Source organism: Notothenia coriiceps, unplaced genomic scaffold (genome assembly GCF_000735185.1).
Source record: "Notothenia coriiceps isolate Sejong01 unplaced genomic scaffold, NC01 NC01_scaffold00000284, whole genome shotgun sequence".
Taxonomy (NCBI): Eukaryota; Metazoa; Chordata; class Actinopteri; order Perciformes; family Nototheniidae; genus Notothenia; species Notothenia coriiceps.
Window position 1 is genome coordinate 43,650 of NW_011332985.1, and position 20,792 is coordinate 64,441.

General features: G+C 39.3%; 1 protein-coding gene across 1 annotated transcript in view; it reads right to left on the bottom strand.

Moving 5' to 3' along the window:
• Nucleotides 1-907: 907 nt before the first annotated feature.
• Nucleotides 908-20,792, bottom strand: part of tex264a (testis expressed 264, ER-phagy receptor a) — a 95,887-nt gene continuing 76,002 nt past the window's right edge. Inside the window, exons 3-4 of the mRNA XM_010785516.1 lie at nt 10,052-10,223; nt 908-2,514 (exon numbers count right to left, since the gene is read on the bottom strand). Of these exons, the coding sequence (XP_010783818.1) occupies nt 2,132-2,514; nt 10,052-10,223 (555 nt within the window). The 3' untranslated portion in view covers nt 908-2,131. The remainder of the gene's footprint in view (nt 2,515-10,051; nt 10,224-20,792) is intronic.

Genomic DNA, 20,792 nt, shown 5'->3' on the forward strand with positions numbered 1-20,792 from the left:
ATGAAAACATTTCAACTTACAGGTCATGATGCTCATTAACTGGCTAAAGAACACGTCGTGTGCCCATCAAACATCAATAGTCTGTTGGAGGCTATTCTTCCGTACTAACAGCTGATTAAATAAACGGCGAAACAAATGCCAGATGTCTCATTTAAACGCTGCTCCTGGGTGACAGAACTCAGAAACAATGAGATATTGTAATCATCTTTTTAAGAGTGTTCCCCTAAAGCACATGTGTCAAACTCAAGGCCCGGGGGCCAAATCAGGCCCGTGGTGGATTTAATTTCGGCCCGCAGGATAATTTCTAATTACTATTAGATCTGTCCCGCCGGTATATTGCACGCAGACCTTCACTCCATCCTGAGGGTCTCCTCAGCTCAGAGCCTGAGCCCAAACATTGATGACCTTGCACCCGAGATGAGATGCCAAGTATCTGCTTGAGCTAGCATCACAGAGCAGCACACTGAGTTTAATGGATGTTTCCTTCTGCACTTTGTTTCTTCAGACAACAGGGCAGGTTTGGTTTGTTCTTTGAGGGAAATAGTTTTTTTGAAGCTGTTGTTGGCCTGTGGGAAAATGTAATCATAAGAAATGACTCTGCAGATAGAGCCATAAGAAATGAATGCAACTGATTATTTAATGTTTAATGTTGTTTTTATAGGCAATAATTTAAGCTTTGTTAGTCCCAGGTTTAATATGTGCAATAAGTTCATTTCAATAAGTTTTGAATTAAACATTTAACCAGTCCGGCCCTCGACTCGTACCCATTTTTTTATTTTGGCCCACTGTGTATTTGAGTTTGACCCCCCTGCCCTAAAGGAACCCGCAAGCCACTCAAGAAAATATAAGAACAGCTTCGCTTAACAACTTGCACTGAAAGATGAAAAATGCCATTATTGGCTTATTCTTAAACATTTCTCCTTTATTCAGCTTTTGAATTCCACTTTGAAAAAAGCAGTTGCAAGAGGCAGTCATCATACATTGAAAGTTAGAGAGCTTAATAAGTTATTGGGCTGTAACTTCTAAACAACAATGAGCCACCCACACCATTTGTTAGAGAGCTCCATCTCAGTTGGGATACAGAGAAATTAAATTGGTAACAATTGTCTTCAGAGGTAATGATGTGGCTTTGTATTAAAATGTAAAACCTTGTAAGTGTATGTATCTATGCACAATGGATTTCTGTCAATTGTGTATCTGATTTCTTTATTACAGACAGAAAGACACCACCATAGCAATGTGCTGTACATGACTTCCAATGTCTCAGCACCAACAACCTACAATCAAATCACAACTATTCCCTGGAAGAGAGTGCATTTTGGCTACAACAGAACTGTAAAGTGGTTCAACAGACCGACTATAGAAGAGAACAATATGTTAAAAGCAATTATCTGAGCATAGGGCGAGAATAAAATGTTCTGTACAGTATCCAAAGGGAAAAGTTTGCATCTCTAAATTGCATTTTAAAATCCTAGGCTTGGTGACTTTGAGGCTTCGGTGATGTTACTTTACTGGTGTTGATAAAAGTTTGTATGCCTTGGTCTTCAGAATTTCCCCCTGTGTGAAAGATATTCTTCATATTAGGAAAAAAAAGAACACACTGACATACGTCCATCAGAAATCTGCACATTTTCACCCCACAGTCACTGTATATCAAAACACACCAACAAGTTACGACAAAACTCTTTAGGACAAGACCTTGAAAGTGGGGTACAATATCAACAGTCATACACGGGGAACATTTGCTGTTTGATGATCCAGTTCATCAGCGTCCTTCCTTTTATGTTAATAATAAACTCTACTTTCACTTTGTATCTGATCGGGAACAGAGGGGATTCACACCGGATTATGGTCTGAAAGAAAGACAGGGTTCAAATGAACTTTGCATTTCATTTGAGACATGTGGGTTTACTTAAAAAGACTTCAACAAATGGGGCTCTCTGTTTTAGTTCATATATAGGATCGAGGATATAAAAAGAAGAATAGATTATAATATAAGAAAAAGTACAGGCATCAGAAAGAGAATTAAAGGCGCAGAAATATGGCATGTTGGTCATGGCATGAACAGCTTTAGATCCACCAACAAGATTACACGACGGATAACCAGCAAGAACTGAGAAACTCTCTAGCGTTACACAGCCTCTTCTCTTATCTCTTCAGCATCCTCTCCATCCCCCAAGGGCTCCTTCTTCTCGGCCACCAGTTCAACTGCTTCTCTCGCTCCATCTTCACCCTCAGGGACCCCCGCCTCTCCCTTCTCCTCCCTCTCTCCTCCCGCCTCCTGCTCCTCCTGATCCATGTCAAGCTCTTCAAAGGACGAGCCGCTGCCCACAGACTCGTTCGAGCCTCTCTCGCTGTCGTCCCTGTGCTTAATGTCATCATTGGAATCCATTACGTCCCTCAGAGGCAGGGAAGATACCAGGGAGGCGGCTGTGGAGGCAGCCAGCGACGTCTCTCTGCTGTCCCAGGGCACACCGCTGCTGACTGAACTCACATCACTGTGGGAGTCTGCACCTGCATCAACACGGGAGAGAGACAGAAACAATAGGCTCCGTGAGAGGGCAGAAACAAACTAAAGTGATTGCATGCAAGGAAAACTCAATTAGAGGGCTCTACAGGTGTTCTTGTGCTGATTTATTATGAGTTAATATGTTTACTCGTGGGATTCCCCCAGGAGGGACTGTAAAGAAGTTACTGCAACCTTCACAGTTCAGAAGGGAACACTGAAAAACGACAGTGTCACTCAGGGAGCAACGGTGCATTCACATGCTCCTCGGGTGGTCCAATATCCAGGTGGTGTAGGAGTCCATCTTCCTAGCCTAAATGTGTGAACAACATTGGCACCACAAAAAAGTTATGCTCAGAGCGTTTGAACAACACCATCTCTGTTCCATCTTGAGGGAATGATCGCTTGAACTTTCATAATCTTCCACCAAGTTTCATTACATCGTGCCAGAAGTTTCTCCGAACACCTGCTGACAAACAAACAAACAAACAAAGAAAGAGGGGGAGGCAATAAAGTGTAGGAGAAAAAAAAAAGTGAAATCACAGCGCCCTTTGTTTTTTGAGCCTGCACTGTGTGAGAAACTGATCAGAAGATCTGAGCTTTCCTGGTGCAGAGGTCATAAGTTCAGACATATAAGCGGATGCCATAGAGGGCTTGGTGCTGACCTCAATTTAGAAAAAGTACAGGAAGTAATAAGTGGGCCAGAATGGGGATAACATGCTCTTTTTGTTTAGTGTTGGTCAACAGCAGTTTACATTAACATCAGGATGTGTAATTCATTCAAGTTGATCCAAGGGTGTAAAGATGTGTGTGAAGGCTTCTTCATTCTTTACCATCCAGCGGGGCAAAAAGCAATAGTTTGCATTTTGAAACTTCTTGGCATCTCAAAGTTAAGCAGACCTGTGCCTTTAAGTTGCTTCATTATAATGACACTACACTTACTTCCTCCAGCTTGAAGTGGGTTATTAAAAGTCATCAGCAGTCCAAGCAGAACTCAGAGAAACAAGATTATTAACGTAAAAGAGAGAAACGATACTTTATTCATATAAGAAAAAGAACCATGTGAGTAGTTAGCGGAGGCAGAGCTAACTGAGAAAGTAGTAGCTGCGGCCATCTGCAGCACACAACACATATCTGAAGTCATCAGGAACAACTTCCAGTAGCTTCATTGATGGAGATTTCCTCACCAGCATGATCAGCTTGCTAATGCTTTCAAATTCTAATTGGCCTTTGATCTAGGAAACTCTGTTAGCGAAAAGCCATTCATTATCTCCAACTACTGTTAATGTGAGGTGCTTCTGTGTCAGCCAAAAATGTTGTGAGAAGAACATTATTATTGCAGGAAAAGCCAGAAATATGAAAATCTTGACAGGAAGTATTAAATGAATAAGTGTTCGTAAAATAACCAGCACTCTGTGTCACGTAGGTCGAAGTTAAAGACAACTGCAATGAGGAATACAATGGAAATACATGAGGCTTTGTTTTTTATGCAGAATATGAATCAAGACTTGTAATTGTAAGGGGAACATCACATCTCTCACCATCACGACAAATATTACTCAGCGAGACTTCAGCGGATGTTTAGTTAAGACTGCTAAACACCTGGGGCATCATTTATAAACGGTGCGTACGCTCAAAAAATGGCATATGCCAGTTTCTACGCAATGTTTGCGATTAATAAAAAACAAACTTGACGGGAAAATGTGCGGTCCTCCACGCACACTCTGGCCCATGCGTCTACGCACAACAACGGGAGAGACGAGAAACTGCGACACCGTTGGCAGACGGAAGAATGGAGAGAAATATGTGGAAATAATACCATAAGTAAAATGTTACCTCTCATTTATCAAATATGAAGAATTCATTTTTTAACATTGTTTAAAGCCAATCTTAAAATGATTAAACAAACGCCTGTTTGAGACTCCTCACTGCACACAAACATAACTTGGAGAAATAAGACGCACAGGCTGCAGTGGAGACGCTGCGCACAGCTGATCGACAGCTGGAACACAAACCACCAAATACAAAATACAAATGTAGATCCAGTCGTCATGACTACACTCCGGAGGGATTCCTCAATCATTTCTTACAGTTTCTCATCATGGGTGGTCTCCTGTCCCCGGTACAAACACACTGCCTGAGGAAGGCTATGTGTATTTTGTCATTAACTTATTTCGGACCACTTATTTATTTATCTTGGTGAAGATTCGACCTCCATGCTGCTACTCTGGTTCAAACTGCATCCACCAAACAATTTGATTTGTCTCCATCTGCCCAAAAGAACCGAAATCTGACACGGTGTGAAATGTCTTTTTTAGCTGCTCTGTCGTCATTTCCTGCGATCTTCTTCATGCAGTCTGTCAAAATGAATATTAATACGGGGCGTTTCTTTGACTATTTATAGGCAAATATGGGCGTTACGTGAAGCCCGCAAAAGCTGCGCCGCATTTCGAGTTGATTGTGATTTATAAAGGGAAACCGCACGTTCTACGCCGGTACGCAGTGTTTTATAAATCGGAAAATGTCTGTGCGTATTTATTTGCTTTGTCCTACGTAAGCAACCTTCCCACGTGAATCCTACGCAAGGCTTTAAAAATGAGGCCCCTGAGCTCCTCTATAACCCAAAGCATTAATTTGGTTGCATCTTAGAATGTATTTAATGTATTATCTTAATAGTTATAGTTAATTGTATTTCACTGTACAATATTTAACCTTATCTTGTTTCATTGCACTATTTTATTTTTGTATTATACATTTTTTGTCTTATGTCCTATAAATAATATGTTGCATTGTTGGAGGAGCTCGGGATCTAAGATTTCCATTGCCATAACTACACTGTAGCTACTGTGCACATGATGATAAAACCCCTTGCAAACCTTGAAAACCCTTGAAACCTGAAGCAGAAAACAAAATGCCAAAACGTGCTCTGCGAACAAAATTATTTTTATTCAATGTATGACTCTTACTCTATCGCTTTGATAACCTTGCCCCTCTGCTTATTGTATAATGTACTGGCGCTTTTTATATTTTTGAAGGAACCTAATATATCTAATTTGGTTAAAAATGAAAAGCCTAGATATAAAATCTCTTCAACCAATAACATCTGACACGAGATCACTTGACCATCCCAAAGGACACTAACACACTATTGTCACACTAGAAATAAACCTCATCCACACATCAAAGTGTGTTTGCAGAGAGTCTCCGGGCTCCTCCATGAAATCAGTCTTTCCTTTTCATTCATTGGAGGCTCAACATCACTTTGCAATCTAATTATCACATCCAGCAGATCTGATCCTGTCTGCAGTAAAGACAATCATATACAGTATGGGAAGTCCATTTGGTTTATTTATAATATCTATTCATAGGCCTGTTGATTAGCTGGCAGGTTCAAACAAAACCAGGGGGGGTGGTCTTCAGGGGAACAGGTCTGGTGTGAATGTGATGTCATTGAGAAGTTTAGTTAGTGTAAATGCATATAGGAGTCTACTGACTTCCATTTATATTCCATGTTGCAGTAAAAGGAGTCTTCCAGAGGGACTCTTTTTGCAATACAAGGCATGTTATGTGAAATAATGGGCCTATTTAGGGTAATCGGGTGGACAGCCCCCCAAGGAAGAGCCTCAACATGCTGGACAACTTCCCCCCGCCTCTGCAACAGAAAGTCCTGAAATTGGTACCCTGGTTGAAGCCAGCTGTGCCTCTGAAAGTCTTTTGGATAACATTTGCCTAAATGAGTTGCTAAATTGGGCCCATTGGGATTATTAGCAGAGAATCAAGGTCTTGTTCTTCCAACTGTTTGGAAGAGAGGTAATTAGAAACAGATAGGGCTGAGGCATGCTGAGCGTAAGGAGCATCAGAGCCTGAGAGGATGGGGGGGGAAGTGCCACAGTAAAATGTTTAAACACAAGTTAAGAGGTAGAAGGATCGTCTTGTTTACAGATTAGAGCTGGAAGGAAGGAGAATTTAAGAATAATCATACAAGTATTGCTTGTATATGTGTTGCTATTGTAGTTATAGTAAACATTTGTTTCAGTCTAAATGTGGCAGAGATATGCGCACATCCTGATTAACAGTTGGTGGCACTATTTCTCCAGTTGGATGCCATTGAATCAAATGAATTGAAAGAGCAAAAGTCAAAACTCAAACAGTGAATCAAAGTGGAAAACATGATATAAATTCGGCATCTATGTTTGTTTCATGTATTCATTTGAAAAACATTATGGTGTCATCAGTGGGTACACAGAGGGGGGGTTGCCAGATTTGGCACCCTGCCGTAACCAGGATGGTCATAATCTCCCAAAAAGGACATTGGTGTTAGATATTACCTTCTCTTTTGACCAAACAAACGCAATTTACTCAAAATTAAATAAAGGAGTGCTTCTTAATCTGGCAGAGGTGGCGTAATTGAGCCGGCACCCCCTCTATCACTTTGGACCAGTCACAATCTCGTCAAAATCAGTGGTGTTAGTTCGTCCCCTCTAGATATTGTTATTTGATAATAATTGCAAAGGAATAGTTGATAGCTCAAACGGCGAGGTCGTGGGCTCATGGAGAATAAACAATTTATGACATTTTACTGTACTATGAAATTATTCAAAGCAACTAGCTATGGTTTTACCGATATTCACAAAAGTTGCCACATACATCATTCAAATGATTGTGAACATATTTAAAATTGGCTTTCATTAGCCCCACCCATCTGGAAGTTGGTTATTATGAATATTGTGTGATTGTCTTGTGTTTTAAAGTTCTTTCACAGGCCACACCTCTCTCACCGTTATTCAGATTGACTTGGAATTTGGCACACATATCCAGCTGAATGTGCTCTACAAAAAAGGAAGAGCAGGGCCCCGCCCATCTGGAAGTCGGCTATCTTGAATAATGTGTGGTAATGCGCGTCCTAGAAGGTACTTCTGTCATGGAATATTCAAAAGCTTAAACGACGAGGTCATAGTTAAAAGAAGAACCCACCATTTTTTGCAAATTTCCTGTGTGGACTCAAGATATCTGGGATTTTTTAAAGGCCCCACCGTTCTCAACGTTAGTCCGATTTACTTGAAATGTGTCACACATATCCAGCTGAATGTGCCCAGATGTACCACAAGGCCTCTTCATCCTGGAAGTCTTCCATTGTGAATAATTTGAGTTATTGAGTTACTTCCTGTATTTTTAATGATCTTTTAGAAATCCATCATAGAAACATTTAAAAGTTTGGAAGGGATAACTGCATGTCAAATATGATGCAATAGCAGCATGAGGACGTCGTCATAGGTCAAGGCAGAACACACCATTTGATTTATATGTGTTAACTAAACATTATTTGATCTTCTCCAATTTCACAGGCTTGATGAAAGGCCAGCCATGAGGTCATCCAGGCAGTGATGTGGAGCTTTATTCGTAGCGTTGACTTGTTGTTTAACAAGCCTGCCATATTTTGTAAGGTTGTAACTCAGATGGCTGCAATAAGTCCCCTGTGGTTTTCTTTGGTAAAGGATCATTAATCTGTGTGGAGCTTGAATAAAAATGAAGCCCACTGGCCCATTTTACACAGAGGCTGGTTTGTGTCCTTAAAAGATTAATAAGCTTCTCGCAGCACAAACAGTGGCTGCTGTGATCACCAGATTATCATAAAAGTTTCCTCATTCTGTTTGGGCATTTACTTGCTCTCAGTGTGCTGTGACGGTAGAAACAGGACAAATACTCAGGCACAGGCAGAGTTTATGAACAAGACGGTATATAATGTGGACAGTGGAGCAGAAGGATAAAAAGTCAAAGGCAATCTCACAGTTGACGGAGCTGGATTTCCTCCGCTGGCTTGTCAGACAAAGCTCAGAAACACCGATTGATCTGTCTCTTGTTACCTCAGCTGTGTCGGGGAACATAAACAAAAACACAGGTTCTCCATTTTTGGAGGTGGCTATTGATGTAATGCACAAACGCAGAACCAGATAACACACAGGTATACCAGCCATGACGTAGGAACACTGCACGCATTCATACAGCCTCACACCTGCTTTCACAATTTATACCCCACCTGACTCTGCAAAAGCTGAAAATGCACACCTCAACAAGAAACCAGAGTTTCAGACATTTAACAAAAATTTCTAAAGCAACAAACAAGAGTTTACATCTGTTGTTTACAAGTTGGTGCCACAAACACAACAGACAGTACAGCTATATAAAGGCAGGTCAAAGTAATAACTCTATTCTAAGTAGCTCTATTCACACACTAGCGTCTTCTCAGCTCCTTTTTGAACAATAAAGAGGCTTTTTTAAAGTTTCCCAGGTTACTTTACACAGAGCCTAAAGCTGTTTAACTAAGACTCCTGATTTCTGCTTTTACCACTATTCGTTCCAACGTGATAAACAGGAAATTGGCTTTCACGATGATTTTTTAATACTCTAGTAAATGCCTTTAGTTAAACCATCAGGGGATCTTTTTCAGGATATTAATTTTGCCTGACACAGTGAGAGGAAAACCTTTAGCTATCACACCAAAACTCCCTTCAAGACGCTCGAAGGAAGTTAAACGGTAGATACAAACGTTCCCCTTTAGGCATGTCAGACTATTACCCCGAACTATCGGATTTGGCCTGTTATGATGTTCCTCAGTTATACCCTGAATGCCAAGATTAGGGATGCATTAAGGGAGGTGAAAAATCCTTACCTGATTGTGTGTGAAATACTCTTTAATCAAAAGATTGTAAAACATGAAGACAAGACCTAAATCACCATAGTTAAATCTTTTTCAAGCACTTCAGTTTTTCTCACTAACCTTCTCATTTGGTATCAAAGCAAACCATAATGGAAACATTCCCTTGGTCTTGAAATGCTGACAAAGTAATTTAAAGATGTGAAACGCCTTGACTCTGGGTTCAAGAGAGAAAAGAGAAAAGAAAATCACTGGAACCAAAGCTGACAACTGGGCCATTTCTGTCTGGAAAATGGCCTTATTCATTTCAGGCAACACAAACAGATCTGCTTCAATCTGATCTAAACATGCCAAAGACAGGCAAACATTTACAGACCATATAAGACCTTCTTCCATAACACATAAGCTGTGTTTACGAGGGAAGTTACCACAGGAACCTGACCCAAGTGTACTGCACGATATAAATCCACCCACCTCCACCCACTCTGTCCCTTCGCACCAACAGCATTTACTTTCTCTACTGATTTGTACAATGACAAAGTCAATACCGCCATGCGTCCAGCCTACCTGTGCAGCAGGTTTGAAAGAGTGATAGCAGCAGAGAAGACATTGCGCTTGAAGACACATACTTGTAGTGACAGAACAATTACAGAGTCTCCTATATCACATGTCCTCAGTGATCAGGGGCAGGAGGGGAGTCAGTGGGATGTCACACAAAATTAAAGTTGTCACATATTTCCTCTGTTTGCTTCTCACTGACACAAGCTGTAGCACCAACGGAGCGGAAACTTCTGTTTCTATCAACACGCTTCAATGGACTGCAATTAGATGGCAAAATACAAAGTATAACTTTTGTTTCAGTAAAATAACACCAACAAAACGATCATTACCTGTGATGTCAGTTCCTCGGTCTTCATCAGAGTCCTCTTCTTTAACATCTGCTTTAACCTCCTCCTTCATCTCTGGAACAAAGAAGTCTGTCTGGCGGGACAGTGGGACCATGTAGTTGATGACATCTGAGCCACAGATCTCTATAGTTGGGAATGCACACAGCTTCCTCTCCTGTGGAAGAAAAGGACACAAAATGGAAAATTAGATGAATAATGTTGGGGAAATGCTGAATGTAATCTTCTTCAGAGTAGCACATGATAACAAAGGCCCTACGTAGCTGTGTACGTAACAGGATGTATGATTACCTAGAAGAGCGTCAGAGGACACACTGTTTTAGGCATATGATAGCTATGTGACAACGATTAACATGATGATCCAGCCTCTATGGAGACACACATATGACTGTCATGTTTATTGCTTATGCAGGTTTAGCTAATCTGAACTAAACATTGAATACTGCTTTGAACCGGTATTCTGCATCTTGTGACTGTAACACCCTCTCTTGTATATAAGCATGTCGCATGTCAAGGACGCTATTTGGGGAACTATTTGTCCCACGCAACCTATGTGTGTGATGATAATAAATACATGTATCCTGATATTGAAGACCAAGCCGGTGACGAGGGATATTTTCTTAACATATAACAAGAGACATTGCGGCTTATTTTGTCTTCATTCGTGCACATACGCACATCCCTAAAGGAAATTGAAGTAAATGGAAGTTATCACACCACAGCTTTACTTTGACAGGTCTCTGTAATTGAGTTTTTAAGCGCTCATAATCACAATGTGCTGGAATTAGAAACAAAATGAGCCAAGCATGTGAAGTATTATACTGCGACAAGCGTTCAGTTATAAAAAGCAGGTAGATTTTGGGCAGTGTGAAAGATGCTGCTGTTCTGCTCGATCAAATGCTTCCCAAGATGTGGCTTATGAAAAGATCGACAGCAAAGATAATTGTGATGTTGTGCGACAGGCACAAAACTTCCGACAAGCAGAAAATATCAGGCATATGTAGGTTGAAGATGTCTTCACTTTGCTGACATAACACTATGTCTGTGGCACATTAATATGAATATGTTCATCCATGCGAGTCCATTCAAGTTGCATTATCCTTTACATCAACATGTCTACTGTGGTGTGTGCGTAGAGAGTAGAGGGGTAATAGATATTAAAAAATGTTTTCTCTAGAGGACATTTGCCTTGCTTAGTTTGACTTCATGCTTTAACAGAGTTCTCAAAGGATTGCAGAGACGCACGCTCTCCATCGGGCCGTCAGAGTCCCGCAGCACAAGGCTGAGCTGTGATCGGTCGCTAAGTGACACATGATTGTTTTAGTAAGACATACGATGCAGGAAGACATCACCAAAAAGACTGTAGATCTCTCCTAAGCACTGCAAGATCCTTCAAATCAGCCTATTGATTAAAGCCAATCTTAACAGTGAGTCAATCAATCTGAAATGTGATAATATGTTTGCCACATAGCCAATTCTCAAAATGGTTACTCCTCCTGAATAAAAGATGATTTAACAGCATACGTTTCCATTCATTAGTGCTGTTCCTCTTATATCCAAACTCTTCAACACATCAAACTATGTGGAGAGCGTTCGTGCGTTAATCCTATCCAATTTCTTAGCTAACAAACAACTATCAACAAATCAATCTTCGGCTACAGCTGTAGATATTTATTCAGATGTAACACTTGTAGCAATAAAACAAACTTAAATGACTATTTGAAGTAAAAGTTGTACTAAACATTCTACTTACTGACTATGCTGTACAAGTATCAGCAAAATGTAGCTAAACCAATTTTTTTTTTAAAGCAAATCATGCAGAATATTGCCTTAATAATGCTATTAAGTTATAAAAAAACACTGGCTCATTATCATCAATTCATTAGAAGTGTTAGCATTTAATGTATCTGTTGCCAAGGGGATGCCATTTTATAAACTAGTAAGAAGTAACCAACAACAGATCACAATGTGTGTTTAAGGAGCTTTAAAAAAGTTGGATCAGAACTAATTAAATACATCTACTTAATTAGAAAGACCTCAGGTCCAAAATGTTCATTTTAATCTCTCAGGCATCAAGTGACCATTTATTGAAACTAAAGTGCTTTCTTTTGAGAAGCAGATTTCTCTAAATCTCCACTCTCGTTTGAAGACACTATTTCTAATGAATATGTGCTTAATGAAAAGACGTTAAGTTTAATTAAAAATGTTCTATTGGATAAATGCCTTTTTTTTGTTCTCTTAGTTCAGGATGTCTTGTGGTTTTTTATAGGTACTTTCCCACATAGACACATTCAAGCCTACAACACGATATAACTTGCTTTATTGGAATTGTTATGCTCTCACTAGTCTACCTCTCGCTGCGTGAACATCCTCAGAATTACATGAAAGCCTCGTCTCTGAACGGAAAATGAATGCACAGGGTTGCCATGGTTGTGTGACAAATATGGCTTTTCTGGGCAATTCAAAGAGGGCAAGAAACATGATGGATGGTCCCACACCAGTCACCTGATTCCTCTTCCTCTGGGTCAGGGTGATCTAGGCAGATTTATTGGTTTTAATCTAATCCTCTTCAAAATAAGAGTGAAGGAGCTGGTGTGAATCACCTGGCTCCGACGCCCTGGGGCTGCTATGCAAATGAGTTCCCATCTCCTTGAACCTGCTACGATAATGAGCAGAGAAATGTAGACAAAGACAGTTCACGATACTGTAGGCGCGCACACACGTGTCTCCATGGGATACTGTCACAGATGAGAGGGAAAAAAACAGCGTGTGAGAAAGATGTGTACTAATATATGTGTGCATTTCTGATGACACACTTACCTTGTTAAAATAGAACTTTTTCATAATTATCATATTATTTTTCATTAACTCTTGAGGACAGCAGTTTCCTCCCAGAGACTACATCAGGTGATTTGACTGATTAACACACCATTACCATGAAACCCCCTCATATCCTCTTTGGTAGAAGTGAGACCCTGAATATTTTCACCACTATTTGACAGTTTGAGTCCTCACTCTGCTGCATGTGTGGATTCTTGCCTTGAGCACAGGAAATTAAAAAAATGTCTTCCAACTCCAAATAGGTTGTCACAGCCAAAATTAATTAGTGTTGACATTTCGACATTCTTGTGGCATGTGAAGCTGAGCAGGCAATGACACATTTTTAGTAGATTAGTTAACAATAATTTCAGTGAAATTAAATTTTATGTTTAAATAAAACGGATGAACTTTGATCAAATGTATAGTTCTAGGCCTGCTCTGCCACATTGTTGTTTACATTCCTGCCAGGAACTAAAACATTGTGAATTGTTTGAGGGGAAATGTTGTTACTTTAGTGATTTGCGATTATTTTTCTCTATATTTGTATATATTTTACTTTTACTTAATTATTTTACATGATTTTATTTCTTCTTGCAGCATTTGTATGGATCATTGTTGGAGAAGCCTGGCCAAGAACTACACTGCAGCTGTTCTGAATAAAGACTTAAAACATTTAAATCTTGAGCCTACTTGTGTGCATTGCATATCAATTAGTAAAGTATATAGATGGTTGAGAGTGGGTATTTTTTCCTAAGGAAGATAGCATTGGTTCTCACTTTAAATAAACATGTTTGATGTGTGTGTTTATCTCAAACCTCTAACATATAGCTATACTGGTCAACAGTTTTATATTCACAGTCCTTACAGCATGATGGCTTACAAGAGCTGTAGAAATATTTTTATGTTTTAACAATTCTCATCATCACCGTTTAACTCTCTCCTCACGGAGGTGTTAATTAAAAAGGTTTCCCAACCTGCAGGTATTTTTCCTGTTTAATCCGTGAATATACTATTCATTTCATTTCCACTTTCTATTGATATACAGAGTGTTGCCCTTTGATGTATTTCAAAGAACTCTGTGACTCAACATGTGCATATCAAGTTTCTTTCTTATCGCTCCCCTCTGTTGTTAGCATAAATGTTTCATTAAATAAGGTAAAGTATCAAAATGATCAAAAACCCTTTTCATATAAAGCAAACTGCCACACATTATCTGCAAAAATAATAAAACAAGCTTTTTTTCCTATATCAGCCAACATTTGTATAAATTACAATCAGAAATAGAGGTACATTTTGATACAACAATAAACAATGATAAGCAGGTCTTATCTTTGATACATGAGTTGCTTTGACCAGTAGTCTATATTTCCTCTCAGCTGGGACATGAATAAATAAATAGCAAATAGATTAACTGTCCTATCTTAACCCAAACCCGCTCCTGGCTCCAATGTCTAATTGTACGACAAGCAAGATGTTTAATTTCTCCCCGTGACCTTTTTGGGATGAAACCTCCATGTGTGCTGTCTAATTGGGTGCCATCTATTTCCCTATAGCCTATCATGGAGTCAACACACATTCACTTGACCTAAAATGTGCTTTCCTGCAGGATACAGAGGAAAATGAGAGCTAAACCCTTTGAAAACAGGTCAGCTGTCCGTCCCTGCCACCTCTGAGCAGACTCAGACACACTTGTTCTCTCATCAATGATTCATCATCCCGGGCAGTTAACCAGCAAGTGAACAACTGGCTGGTAGCAGCACTATTAAACCAATGTGTTAAATGGACAACCTTATAGCTGTTTTACAAAATGGGTCACTTTCAGTCATTTCATTTTCGCTATGTTATGTGATCTCTTTCTTACGGTGGCTGAGAAGTGCAAACGAGAATTACAAAGTGTGAAACACTCTTACAAAGCTAGAGACAAATTTACATTTTATAAAAGATCATTACATTAGCGAAACACTTTTACAAGAACTGAGACAAATTTACAAGTCCCGAAACACTTTAACTAACACACACACCTTATTATTAGTTTTATGAAGGAGATGTCCGGTGTGTGTGACACTGGCATTTGTTTTCGGAAGATATTATGATAGTGTCGTCCGTTTCGGTACTGCGGTCAACTCAGCCGTTTCTCGCGTTTGCTTGGTCAAATCAGCAGCTCTTCATTTTTGAGTGCGCGATTAATCGTGCCTTTACGGTAATCGGCGAGAAGCGGCACTGACGCTATACAAGAGTAAAAGAATGCATGTTTTTTCTGCTTTATTTGCAATACAAATCATTTGTACCATAAGTTCTTAATAAAACTGACATTGTACTCAGTGCTAGTTTGACTGCTACCAACAATAAAATGAAGTACTTTTAGTGAGGCGTGTGGCGCAGAGGATTAGTGCGTTGGTATTCGGATCAGGGTAGCACACGTTCAAACCCCACTGCAGTCAGCATGTCGTTGTGTCCTTACCCCAAAATTGCTCCTGTGGGGATAGTCCACAGTATTGAATATGTAAGTCGCTTTGGATAAAAGCATCTAACAAGTAACATGTAATGTAATGTACTGTGTACTTTTTGGGTAATACTCTCTCAAAGTCCCCTCCTGAGAACAAAATCATGCCACTTCTGCTATATTTGATGAGGGATACAATGATTTTTAGCCATAAGTTCTTAGTAAAAGTACTAATAAGTAATGAGTCCAACAGTACCAATTTTATTGTGTACTTTTTGATTAATACTTGGTCAAACTCCCGTCCTGAGGAAAATAATTCATGTATTGTACTCAATGAACTATGAATTATTGTACTCAGGACAGGAGTTTAACCGAGTATTACTCAAAAAGTACAGAGTAAAAATACTTGATTGTACTTGTGGGAGTAGTCCAAGTAGTACGGAGTCCAACAGTACCAATTTCATGTAGAACTTATTGCAAAAAATCCAGGAGGGGAGTTTGACAGAGAATAACTGAAAAAGTACACATTAAAAGTACTTCATTGTATTATTGGGAGCAGTCAAACTAGTACTGAGTCCAACAGTGTCAGTTGTATTGAGATCTTATGGTTGTAGTATCAAGCATAACAAATACATCACAAAAACATGCATTATTTTACTCTTGTACTAGCGTCAGTGCCGCTTCTCGGCGATTACCGTAAAGGCGCGATTAATCGCGCACTCAAAAATGAAGAGCTGCTGATTTGACCAAGCAAACCCGAGAGACGGCTGAGCACTCCGACAGGACTGAGCACTACTGTACATCGAGATTAAACACATTTATTTCATTTGGGAACACACACACATACCTATGGAGTTGGTCAAATGTGTGTAAATTACTGTTCATGGTAATTTGAAAACAAATGCCGGTGTCGGACACACGGAGCTGAGCAGAGCACAATCACACACATCATGTGCCTTTAAAACGGGTAATAGGGGGACTATTCGGGCAGTTCGATGTGTGTAGAGGTGTGTGTGGTTAAAACGAAGCAGCCTGCAGTCGCTCTTTAGCTGTTCTAATGAAGGTAAACACAGCGAAGGCTGTGTGTAAAAGGTACAGCTCCACGTCCTACTTAGTGAAACGGTTCTCGTGCGCACGAGAAAGTATATCGTGATGAGCAAAACCGTGTCACTTGGCCCAGGTGGTTTCCACAGAATGAACAAAACATGTTTAACGACCAACACTAGTACCGTCCATGGGTATACGCCAAAATAAACTTAATTTTGTGTCAATCACTTGTACGTCACTTCTGGTATGATGGACATTCCCTTTCCGGTTTGATTCTCTAGTTTGTTAAAGTGTCTCGGGAAATGTTAAAATGTTTCGAGACTTGTACATTTGTAAAAGTGTTTTGTATAAAATGTAAATTTGTCTCTAGCTTTGTAAAAGTGTTTCACATCTTGTTAATTTGTTTTTGTTAATGTTAAATAGTTTTTTTTAAATGTTTTTTGTTTTATAAAATGTAAATTTGTCTCAAGCTTTGTTTCACACTTTGTAATTGTCGTTTGCACTTCTCAGCCACCGTACTTTCTTAATAATGAATGACCTTGCAGTACTGAAGTGTTTTGTCTTTAAAACATGTCACAAAGAAATTGGTGGAGAATAAGTAATTGATGGAGTAATGTGATCCCATTATTATACAAATAAATCAGCCACTTTATTTGATTATGCAAATCATCTGATTTGAAAAAGAATATTCCAAACATTAGGTGTTGAACCAGCAAAGACTACTTCATATTTATTAAATGATATGCAATCAAGTACTGAAAAGGTACACAGGTTTTAGATTAAACCAAATAATCACACTCATGAGTTCATGACTATACGTGGCTACAGCCTTTCAGGATGGGAAAGCATCCTATTTAAAAATCAGAGAGCGTAGAGTTCAGTTTGTACGTTTTGTTGGTTAAACCGTGACTCTAACCACCACTTGGTTTTGTCACAATAAGACAAAAATAGATTTTGCTGCTGTCTTTTTATATTTGGATTTATTTTCTTGTAAGTTTACAGGTTTTATAAGACCTCTTTGCATTCAATGAGCAGCAAGTTTTGCATTAATATAGGTATTGGGTCCGTTACGATATCTACTATCATACCTGATTAAAACAAATCTGTAATATCTTATCCTGTTAAGTATTTACAAGATAGCAGTGTGTGAGAAAGCAACCCTGTCTCCTAAAAAGTACGTTCCCACAGAACTAAATTGCATTCTCAATTACGTTTAGCTAGAAACGTATTTTGTCCCACGTTACTAGCTAAACGTAATTGAGAATGCAGTTTAGTTCTGTGGGAACGTAATTTTTAGGAGACAAGGTTGGAGAAAGAGGTGTGAACTTAATCACGTAAGTAAAGGTTTAGGAGCAATAGATAACCCGCTGTGAGTCCTTCATAACTCTCAACAGGACTCAGGTAAAGCCTGCAATTCCCTTGACCCCCCCCCCGGGTACAACTCCGTAGTTGACCTTTTGCGTCAATGGTAGATACAAGCAGTCATTTTTTGCAAAATCAATAAATGTATCACCATCTTACTATTATTACTCACCAATTGGCCTCACAGGAACAGTATGATGGCAACTATAACAATTAGCTTTATTATCTTCACAACTCAAACAGCATTTAAAAAATGCAAAACAATTAATAAACTATACTACTATACTTTGAAAGATGAATGTTTAAAAATCTGGGATTGAAAAGGATGTGTGTTGTGTGTGTTTGTAAGGTGAGTTGAGGGACACAGGAACAGACAGATATAGGGGAGGGTCTCATGGGGCTTTATAGTGTCTTTGACCTCTCTGCCAGCTGCGCATAGAAATACCAATAAGAGGAAAGTAAACATAGATAACAACACCCCTGGAGCTTGATTTACTGCTTCACTTAACTAACCCTGAAACATAAACATAGCCACAGAGAAACTGGGCCATTAAAGGACAGAAGAACATCTCGACGACACTCTATATAGTATTGCAGCCTTTCAAATACGAAATCAATCCTATCCTCTGATGAATAACACTGACACAATCAATCTTACACTTCCAGATGTGGCTTGAAAGACATGACATCAAGCGGCCGTTTTCAAAGATATGCATTAGCTGGGCTCTTTTTGTCTCATCTCCCTACTCTGTTTGTTTTCAGCACAGTGGCTCATCTGGCTGATGGCCAGAGAAAAAGCGTCAGGAGACGGTGGAGAATCCGACTCTCAAGAGGCCAGCAGTCTCACAAAGTAGAGGAGCGAACCACAGCAAATATCAAAAGGTCTGGCTGGAGATGGACCAAAATAAAAGGGGACATTTTTACCTCAATATGTTGTGTTTTTAGAGCCCAGTGCAGTGTTTGTCTACGGCACGGATACAACTTAAACAGTGTACACTGAAGGCTTGATGTGATACTGGCATGTATGCCAAATCCTTCTTCTTTAGTCCGTTTCTTTCTGCAAGTTATTTGTGTTTCTTATTCCTGAAGAGCAAATATGGATGTAAAGCGGCATTATGTTTATAATATCTCCCGTAACTACGATAATAGGTTTTAAATAGAGAAAATATGATATAATATATTATCAGTTTAAGATCCTGGTGTAATTCGCTGAAAAAAATAGCTTTTGTTTAACACACTAAAATGTTTTGCATGATTTTTCAACAACCGCCCATAAAGAAATCAATAACAGAATTAAATGATCATTACTCATCACACTTTCCAAAACCTGAAGACACTTCATTGAGTAAAAGGCTAATGCTTATTTGTTTTAAATGCACCACCCTGCCATTTCTTTCACTCCCATTAGGTTTATTACTCTCTCCACCAAAATAATACTCAGCTGGACACTTTAGGTCCCGTGGAGTTGCCTAGGAGACGTTACAAGGTATTCCAGGACATTCTGAAATCACTAACTTGGATAGAAGTAAGCATGTCAGGTAAAAGATACATGTAGGAAACAAAGAGGGAAACTACAAGACTTCAACACATCTCCTGGGATTCAGTGGACGTCAACAACGAATGTAGATGAGAGAACAGGAAGATCTAAGGCTGCATTTTAATTCAAAGACAGGGTGGGAGGATGGGATGCTGGATAGAGGGGCTGTTGCATAGGCAGAAGGTCCCAGATTGTTTCTTCATTATGTCCATCAAGTGTCCAGTCAGTGTCCATGAGCAAGGCAGAGAACCACTAATACCTCTTTACTGTTCCTGACTTCTACAGAAGGGGAAGAAAAATTATTATTTCCCTACTTCAAACTTAAGCTTCTCCTATCAATTACTTTCCAAAGCAAAGTCAGCAGAGTCAAATTGTAACGAGCTATTGTATCTCGCAGATTAAATTGAAAGCAATTAGTTCATGCTGCTTCTGTAATTCTCACAGTCATTCCTAATGCAGGAAACATTACTTAAAGGTGGGGTAGGTAAGTTTGAGAAACCGGCACTTTTTGTTATATTCCATGGAATGCTCTTAACATCCCGATAGCAATGAATATCTTAAAAAAATGTCATCTGTGGAAGCCGTAGCACTGTAAAAAGCATGACCAATCATTTTAGCCAGACCGGCTAAAATAACTGGATGGCCTACCTGCCTGTCAGCCTTCCATCTGGGCACAAACTTATCTCGTGCCCTCATTGGTCATGTGTGCGTTCGTGTGTGTTGGAGGAGGGGCTCTGTAAGGAAGTGGCAGATTTTTTCCGGTTGTGTATTTTCAAATTCTAGCGCACTCGAGCTGGTTTCTCCAAAGTTACCTACCCCACCTTTAAGCTATCTAAACATGTCACAGTAGAGGCACAAAATACAAATATGAACTGGAAAATTTGTATAAAATGTCCTCTTTAACTGCAGACACTAATCTCCTAAAGACACACATTACATTTAAATATTCCCCAGGTTCTAAAAATAGATCAAACTAATATATAAATGCCATAACTTATGAAGGATGCACAGTGTTTCAATGTATAACCCTGCAACATAAATCCTCTTCACTCAGACCTAATAAGTCATATGAGCGGCTCATATGACTTATTAGGTCTGAGTGAAGAGGATTTATGTTGCAGGGTTATACATTGAAACACTGTGCATCCTTCATAAGTTATGGCATTTATATATTNAGGATTTTTGAGTTTTCTTAAGCTGTATGCCATAATCAGCAATATTAAAATAATAAAAGGCTTGCAATATTTCAGTTGATTTGTAATGAATCCAGAATGTATGACATTTTTGTTTTTTTAATTGCATTACAGAAAATAAAGAACTTTATCACAATATTCTAATTTTCTGAGACAGTCCTGTATATATAAAAAATTATTTTAAAAAAAAAATTATCATTTTTTTTTTTTATACCTTGAATCTCAGGGGGGGGCGCGGGGCTCCGTTGGCGGGGCGCAGCGCCCCTCCAAGAGAATGGTAGGGGAAACACTGCTGCTACATTAATCACATTGCTGCTAAATTCA